Below are 9,181 nucleotides of genomic sequence, written 5' to 3' on the forward strand. Positions count from 1 at the left end.
TTTCCAGATGGAATATTTGACCCCTAACATACTAGGGTTAAAATCTTCCTCATCCGTAAACTCCATCGCGAACCATCTTCTACCAAAGTGATCAAGGTAGAATATATTCTTGACTTCGTTTCTCCACAGCAGGCCCAGCTTCCACTTAATCAATCTCGCCTCAAGTGGTTGCCCAAACATCTTCCCCATGAAAACTCTAGACTGCATGTGCTTAACCTTGATCGTAGAGCACAGGTTAATGTTCACCCTAGTCACTCCTCTTTCCATGGTGAAAGTACTCTTAGCCCTTTTCCACCACCACCAGTTCCTGCCCAAGTTAAGGGACCGAGAAAGAGTTCTCCCAACTAAGAACATAGGTATTGAAACAAATCCTAGGACTAAGGGTCACGCTAGAGTTAGCGATAGATATGTGAAAGTTAAACATGTTGAAGGCAGAAGGTAAGAAAATAGAATGCATGGAAGCAGGCGATGACCAAAAGCATCACCAAAGCATGTATAAATAGCCAAACATTGGGGGAATCCAACCATCAAAACACACTAGCAGAATGAAAATCATCATTATCAAATGATCCAAACAAGGAAGCGCAGAAATAATAATTATAAAACTCACAAAGTTAATGGATGTAGATCTAGCCCCCAACCTCAAGGCAAATACAAAACTAGCACGCATGCACATAACCTACCTAGAAAAACGGACTATCACCAAATGGGAGCTTAAACGTCTTCATACAGAATAACACAACCAATTACTACACCAACCCCAGATCAACATCGATGTCATGCAATAATTGCTGAGGCATGCCCAAAACCCTAAACGTCATAATCCTGAGCTCTAAATCTAGGTTAGTCAAATCATCCTAGCAATAGAAAATTAAACAAACACAAACACAATCAAATAAATCTAAATTCACCCAATCAACAAGCCACAACTAATCAATCAACATACTAGCTACAAAACAACTCCTCGTAACACCACAAAACAAGTGAGAAACACGAAACCATCTTACACAACCTACTTGAGGAGGATGCAGAGACTTAAAAACTCTCCCAAGCTGCGCAAGCCACTCACACGAACTCCAATTAACCCTTTTCCCCAAATTATCTAATCCCTTGACTAACTCAAACTTTGTTAACCAAACCCTAATAATCCTTTCCAGACTTTAACCTTACCCTCTCAATTAGCACACAAGCAATAATCTTAACCCAATTCACCCAAGTCTTCATACACACCTTGCTAGAATGATCAAAGAACGATTCACGCAAGCATCGACGACGCAAGGCACAGAGAAACCCTAGTGCCATTTCTTTTTTCTTGTTATGACAATTGTCTTTGATTATTATTATTATTATTATTATTATTATTATTATTATTTTTAACAAACGATATTATCTACACTAAAGGGGAAAGGAGTGGGTTTGGCCTCACAATAGACTAACAATAATGTGGTTCAAATTTGCCTTTGACAAGAATTGAATCTAAGACCTCTCACTTACAAGTGAAGAGGAATATCACTAGACTGTAGTACTAACTGACATATTTATAACAATTTATATAAAAGTTTACTAAACACTTAGATGTGGATTTTTTTATATTTAAAGCACTTCAATACAAAATTAGGCTTAAGCTAAAGATAGAGGTTGTTAAAACATCAATGCTATTCTTACCATATTAATATACCACATTAGTATAACACATTGTGTGGCATCTGATGTGGTTGTCCACATCATCTAAATTAATCATAATTTAATTTAAATTTAAAACTATTTAATAAACTAATAAAAAATAAAAAATCTGAAATTAAATGGTGATTGTGGCATACGAGGAGCTTATCTCCTTCCTTCCCTTCCCGTTGCTTCTTCTCCCATTTCTTCTTCCACGCCATTTTTTTGTTTCATCCCAGATTTTTTTCAGCAGTCTTGCCATTGATGGAAGCAGACGAAGTAATGGAGCTATACGATTCTATCTAGTTCGAGATCCGGATCTTCAAGAAATAACTGGTTTCATCGAACCCATCAAATTTCGAAGAACACCCAGATCATGAAATCGAAGAAAACCCAGAAAACTCAAAGCCAAAGTTTTTATAGATTCCAACTAGGCACACCAGGTCCATGAGCGACGAGTTGAGCTCCAATACGAGCACTCCTCCACCGCTACGGGCCCCTTCGACTTCATTCAGCATTGATAAATTTGCAAACTTTCGGGTGGCGTGTTCATATCCTGCTAATATTTGTTTAAAGCTTTAAATTGGTTGCTGAATTGTGCGAGTTAGGACATTGAACTATGTGTGGTTGGATAGATTGTGATGAAGAAATGATGGTACACAAGCTAACACACGGGGTTAAAATCTAGGTTGAAACCAAAAAAATGGCTTGGAAGAAGAAATGAGAGAAGAAGCAACTGGGAATGAAGGAAGGAGAGAAGATTCCTTGTATGCCACAATTACCATTTAATTTCAGATTTTTTTATTAAGTATTAGTTCATTAAATGATTTTTAATTTAAATTAAATTATGATTGATTTAGATGATGTGGACAGCCGTATCAAATCAAATGTCACATTATATTAATGCGATATGAATAGTGTTGTTAAAAAGAATTAATTGCTCCCATTTCTCGGCATCCAAACAGCGGAATAACTTTGTAGAAATCTTCACTTCGCCGAGGTTTGTTTCGATCGGCGAGCGCGATGATCAGATTGTGATAACTTCAGAACCCAATTGAGGTGATTAGGGATTACGAGCGATTCAATATACGATGCGGTTGTTTCCTTTGAGCTCAAGCCAAGGCTCGACCTCCAGCGCAGACAAGGAGCTCGTTGATCGGGAAAAAAATCGCGCCCTTTTGTACCTCAATGTCTACGATCTCACGCCTGTGAACAACTACCTTTACTGGGTTGGATTCGGGATCTTCCACTCCGGCATAGAAGGTATGCGATTTTTGTGCTTTTTGGGGTTTTCGAGCGTTGCAAGTTTGAATTTTGAGTGTTTTGTGTTCTTATTAGGAGTTATTGCTGTTTGATTGGATAATTTGGTTTTATTGGGATGAATTTTGAGGAATTTCGGCATGGTATTGTGTTGTTAGACTGTGCTGGTGTTTGTAAGAAAAGAGTAACTGAAATGGTAACTAGAAGAGATTGCTTACGTCCGAAAGCATGCTGCTTAATTTATTATTGACAAGATGCAAACAATTATTCTTTAGAGAACGTTTCTACCGAAGATTTCAGATAATCATATGATGAAATTGAAACCTAAACACCCCTGTGAACATCGATGTGCCCCTCCAAGAAAACTGTTTTCGTCTCAAATGAAAACTGCATTTATGTGCATAAGGAGAAGCAGGTGTAGATAAAGATTAGTATTTTGAGGTATAAATGGAACTTTTTCGAATAGTACAATTCTGTTGCAGAACTTCCATAAATCAAGTGATTAGAAAGTAAGATTATTTAATGAGAGAATTGTAAGTGTTACGAGTTCCTTACTAGAATATTGTAGGTCTGCAATGGTGGTCATCGAATAGAAGCGTCAAATTATATAAAGGGTTTGTAGCTAATGTAAATATCAAATATGCAGATAGGCAAAAAGTCTATATATCACAGCATGGTATAAACTGGAGCAGCCATGATTGAGGTGTAAAATTCACCTGGTGACAAATCCGTATGTTCATATTACTGTATGTTCATAGTCACTATGAACAAAGCCTTAGGGATAGTCTCCTCCTCTCTGCATTTCTGTATGTTCAAGCTATTCAATAGGGAAAGCTCTGTATTGGATGTGTAGTTGTGAGAGAAGGGACCAAACCTACATTAATACAGTCCAAATTCATCAACCCTATTAAAGATAGAGTTCATACTACTATTTCATGTCTAACTAAAAGTCTAACTCAAATGAGGGGTGGTGTCAATAATAATCATTCACATAAAGACTCTATTACATTAAGTACAGTGCATCCTATGATACATTTGTGACCAAACAATACTTAAAATATTCTAACTGATATCATACAGAACACACAATTTGTGTGAAGCATCAAACTACATAAAGGGTTATTGCAAGTAATCATTGCAGAACATATAACAATTGTCTGTTGAATTTAAGTACAATGCTTCTTGAACCAGGACTACCTAAATATCAGAATGCTGAAATATAAATCTTGGAAAATTAGATTACTTCCTGGTTTTGTAGAATCCTTTACTTATTATTGTTGCTGTTTTGCTCTTAGTTTTTCTTTTGTATTTGAGGTGTTTGGCTTCCCATTGGCAGCCTTTATACAAAATTATAGTTGAAAAGCATGACAAAGTTCTAACTATTTTTGTTTACAGTTCATGGCATGGAGTATGGCTTTGGAGCCCATGAGTATCCCAGCAGTGGGGTTTTTGAGGTGGAACCAAGAAGTTGTCCTGGCTTCATCTTCAGAAGGTCAGTCCTGTTGGGAAGCACTGAAATGTCTCGCTCAGAAGTTCGGTCATTTATGGAGCATCTTTCTGGAAAGTATCGTGGAGATACCTATCATTTAATTGCCAAGAATTGCAACCATTTCACTGATGAAGTTTGTATGCAGCTAACTGGAAAACCTATACCTGGATGGGTAAATCGGCTGGCCCAAGTAGGTGAGAGTTAAAGTACTCTACTTCAATATTCACAAGATCTACAAGCTACCTTGAATTAGATTTTTTTTAGACCTTATAAATGAATGACACATCCTCGTTACTGATTATAAAAGGCAGTAGTGTGGGTTATTATACTATTAACTTGGCTTTGTGTGCCCATAGATTCTATACCATAGGTGGGTCCACAAATGTTTGATGAGCTTTTCATTTTTTTTGAGTCGAGGTTTCTTTTAAGTTTCAGGTTCTTTCTGCAACTGTCTTCTCCCAGAAAACATTCAAATTTCAGCAGTGAGACATCTTCCTGACCATCCAGCATATTCTGGTATGTTCCCATTGGAAAAAAAAAGAAAAATGTTCTTTAAAGAGTTTTGCATCACAATCTTGCATATTCTTTCTGACTTCCTTTTCTGCAATATAGTTATACTTCCTCTTATGGGACTCAATCTTCTGTCTTGAAGATGTATGAGTGTACTTATATAAAATGAGTACAAGGAAAAATAAACTAAGCAGATTTCATTTCTCCGTACTACTAAAAGGCTCGTGAACATGTAATTTGGAATGCGGTCAGAGTTGGGGTGAGACGAGAGAGGGCTGGAGTGTATAGAAGGAGGGTGGTTTGGTCGAAAGAAGGCAAATGAGGGTAAAAACATGAAACATCTAACTGAAGTGGGCTAGTATTCAATAAGCATTACAAAAAATTTTAAGATTTGTTAGGCATATATGAAATGAACAATAAAGGGAGTTGGGCATAACGCTTCCATCTGGTCAACTTTTAAAATTTGAAGTTTACTTAACAAACTCTATACCAAAAGTGCTCAACTAATCCACTAACATGTATTGGTATTGCTCATTAAATTTGCAACCCACCAATTCCTCTCTAAACCCACAACTTGCCCTCGTCTATGTATTCTTCACCCAAACTCTAAGATTATGTCATGGATGAGGGATTTGCAAGTACTAAGAGAATGAGCTAATTAGGTGGACATGCACTACAAAAGATTTGATGAAGGTATTTGAAATGACTAGATATTGATACATTGAATGGGATCATATGCAGATCCTTTTTGGTGGTCTTATGCAATTATAACAAGTGAGAAGATTAAAATATGAGATCAGATGTGTACGAGTTTTTTTAATTCTGTGTTTGAATTTGCTTTGCCAACCGAGGTTGAACAAATGATATATATTAAGTTGATTACAATTTACAAATGGACAAACATGATATGTCTGAGGGACTGTGGACATCGATTAAGCATATCTGAGATCTGATTTCTGGTGTCCGTGCATCATGTGGTCCTTGTTGGTTGAATGATGCTCGAACCTTGAACAAAAATGCATGATAACAAAAATAAATCAGAAATTCGCACTTCTTTCTCTGTAGATTGCTCTCTTATCGCAATTTTCGTGTTAATTTTCCAAATTTATTAAGACTAAACTACAATGAGAGTTTGTCTAAGAATTATGAAAGTTAGAGAGATTACGTGTGGGGTTAATGAGCTCCTGGCATATAGGTGGGTGGTGATATAGATTACATAATTTATTGTAAATAGGATCTAAGGAAGGCATCTTTTGGAGTTAAATACAATCACTTGAAATATTTTCTTTAAGACACTCTGATTGAATAAAATGCCATCGACCTCTCCTCTAAATGCTTTTGACTCTTCCGCAAAATGATTTGGAATTCCACACCCCACCCACAACCCCTCCCCCACCACCTCCCCACCACCCCACCACCCCCCCCACCCCCCCCCCCCCCCCCCCCCCCCCCCCAAAAAAGCCTATTAAACACAGTTGAATATCATTTGGATGGCTGGAAATTGACTTGCCATTTGTTTTATAAGAGCTTTCGTTGCAAGTTCAGCTTTTGGAGAACATAATTACAGGATAAAGTGGATACAAACAACCTAAATTCCTCTTTGACCATATCATTCAGTTTTCTTTTACCATGCAATAAGGTTCTGGAGAAGATGGATTAACAACTGAAGCAAAGCACACAACATGGAGTGTAGTTCATTACACAAAATGTTTCAACGTATGTTCTGTTTTCCTTCTCTGTATGTTACTGGTATTAAAGCTTACCAAATGAAATGGGGGAAGATTCAGTTCTCAAATTGAGTCCAGCTTGGTAATGGAACCTGAGGAGAGAAACAAAAGGGAAGCTTGCGTGCACAGATTTATCTGTGAGAGTAAGAGAGAGAAAGTTGATACGATAGAACTGATATGCTTTTGTGTTCCCTACGAAATAAAACAAAATGTGGTTTCAACCCTTGGATGGTGCACCACCCCATGGTGCACAAATGCGTCTTTTTCTTTTTGTTCCATAAACAGGACCGTTTAGTTACAGCACCAAATACATTTCTTTTTTTTCATACCATGACTTATGACCATGGATTCTTTGCTCTTTGTTTGACTTTGCGAACATGTTGGTAGTTCAGTTGAAGGAATAAAATAAATAGAATTATTTTTCTTTTCTGTTTTCTGGAAAGAAACATAATAGGTTGAATAATCAAACACTTTGATTGATGGACTCAACCTCTGGGCTTAATTGCTTTCGGTTGAGAGATTGATCTAGCGTGGAAATTCGAGAACTCAAGTTGGTCAAGATATTTGTTGTGGACGTCTGATGGTATTTATCGAATCCTACCATGCAGGTTACCATCAACAGGTGCAAACTGTACACCTATACTCAGAATCTAGGTTTACGACTTGAATTAGTTCTAGTCCTTCATGTCAATGAGAGCTTTAATTGTTTGGTGAAAAGATTTTGAACTTTGTGTGTATGCAGACAAGGATGTGTGATGTGTGATGTGTGATGTGTATGCTTGGGGGTACTTTACATGTGTGATGTCGTTTGCATAAATTATTTTCCCTTCCTTACTGTCTCTGCAGACGAGGATGATGACTACGGATCAGAATCTATCGCATCATCTGGAACAGGAGCAAGTGAGGAGGGGCAAAATCATCATCTCCTGACTGTACCAAGTGGTGATGTAGCTTTCGTGAAGGAAAAACCTCCGACGTGATCAAGGGAGCTATAATTTCTTCCACTCAGTATTATTTGTGTTATCCTCATGTCTCCGATTGTACTTGTACGTAGTCTATGATTCTAAATGTATCACCAAACGTGTCTCAGCCATATTATATGATAGTTCCTGGTATAGTGATGGTATAGTGATGATGCTTGATATTTGTTTCCTGGGTTTATCGTTCAGAAATGTATGAATATGATTCCACTTATATCCGAACTGTAACATGCGTTGAGTTATTATATGCACTGTTTATAGGTGGTTTCTTATTTTTTATTTATAAAAATTCACTTTGAAAGCGTGTCCGTTTGGGTTAAAATCCTCTTCGGATCTTAATCGTCTGGATCCCTGCGGATAACCCAGAAAGTTGCAGCACTGATGCAAACTACGTCATTGCTTCGTTCCCCCTCTTCCCAGCTGCTGGAGATCCATCTGCTTGACGTGAATCTAGGCTTGGGCATCGACTTGGTGTTCGATGGATCTCAATTTGGTACAGCTTTTCGAGAAGCAGCCGGACATCGACTTGGCTCGATGGGCATTAACTGGACGACGGCCTTCGCCGGAGAAGCAGTCGGGCATCTCCAAGAGATGTCATCGACCTCGTTTTGCAATGTGGCGGAAGAGGGTTGTTGCTTCTTGTTGATTCCTGGCCGCCCAAATTTTTGGACGGTCGGGATCAATTGATCCTCAAGATCCAGATGGTTAAGATCCGAATAGGATCTTATTCATGTTGAAATCCCTGGCATTGTCCTACATTTGCCATGCTCGAGCACAATTCAACTGGTTTGGGTTCATTTCACTATGTCTACCTATCATTCAAAAGTCAAGCCTAATAGCAGAGGCTTGTAATTAAGCATGACATTAAAGTAATTATATGAGGATGTTGAGATCAGAAACTAGACCCATAGGGCACACCTTACCCACCAGAAGTAGGTAGATGTGGGAACATAAAATATCCCAACCAATGGGAAAACGTCATATGTACAACTGTCCAAGTCTATTGCCACACGACCTATGCAAATTACCTTGATATGCAATGGGCTTGCCTATCAGTCTCTTAACAGAGTAAGACTCTTCAAAGCATATTTTAAAAATCTTAGAGGAATATTCCTCCATCCTCGTGCTGATATTTTAGAAATCTCAGGGGAATATGACACCGGTCACGTCTCCCATGGGATTCGTAATGCCGCCCACCGAAGCCATCACGACTTCCATTATTCCCAAGAAGGGACTTCCCCAAATACGGTTAGGGTTTCACAAACCCTGGTGCGCGAAACCCTAGGGCTTTCTGACCTATAAGCTCAAGGCCCAGTCCGAACGCTAGCCAACGCATGCCACAGCTCGCTCGTTCCGGGTGACCACCAAATGCTCACTAATCGACCGATCACGCAAGGAAAAACCTCACGATGATCAACTGCCCCTTGGCCCCGTGACTCAACAAGACACGAGGATCGAGCGCACCAAGGTGCCCGACTCCCAGGCCCAGCTAACCAGCAAGAGGAAATCCACTCACAAATGGCCCAACTTTCGGATAAGATTAAGAGGCAGAC

The 9,181-nt window shown here is 38.7% G+C and overlaps 1 protein-coding gene across 2 annotated transcripts; it reads left to right on the forward strand.

The window, feature by feature from the left end:
- Positions 1-2,583: 2,583 nt before the first annotated feature.
- On the forward strand, positions 2,584-7,873 carry LOC103958526 (deSI-like protein At4g17486). Of its 2 annotated transcripts, none has more exons than XM_009370797.3 (4): positions 2,584-2,925; positions 4,318-4,605; positions 4,841-4,927; positions 7,495-7,873. In XM_009370797.3, the coding sequence occupies exons 1-4, from the start codon at positions 2,754-2,756 to the stop codon at positions 7,626-7,628; spliced, it is 681 nt and encodes a 226-aa protein (XP_009369072.2). In that variant the 5' UTR covers positions 2,584-2,753; the 3' UTR covers positions 7,629-7,873. The 2 variants fall into 2 exon arrangements, with proteins under 2 accessions (XP_009369072.2, XP_009369079.2); XM_009370804.3 differs by having other exon boundaries at positions 2,585-2,925; positions 4,847-4,927.
- Positions 7,874-9,181: the final 1,308 nt, after the last annotated feature.

Source organism: the organism of the source record quoted next, unplaced genomic scaffold, assembly GCF_019419815.1.
Source record: "Pyrus x bretschneideri cultivar Hongxiangsu unplaced genomic scaffold, Pyrus_bretschneideri_v1 Contig34, whole genome shotgun sequence".
In the NCBI taxonomy this organism is placed as follows: domain Eukaryota; kingdom Viridiplantae; phylum Streptophyta; class Magnoliopsida; order Rosales; family Rosaceae; genus Pyrus; species Pyrus x bretschneideri.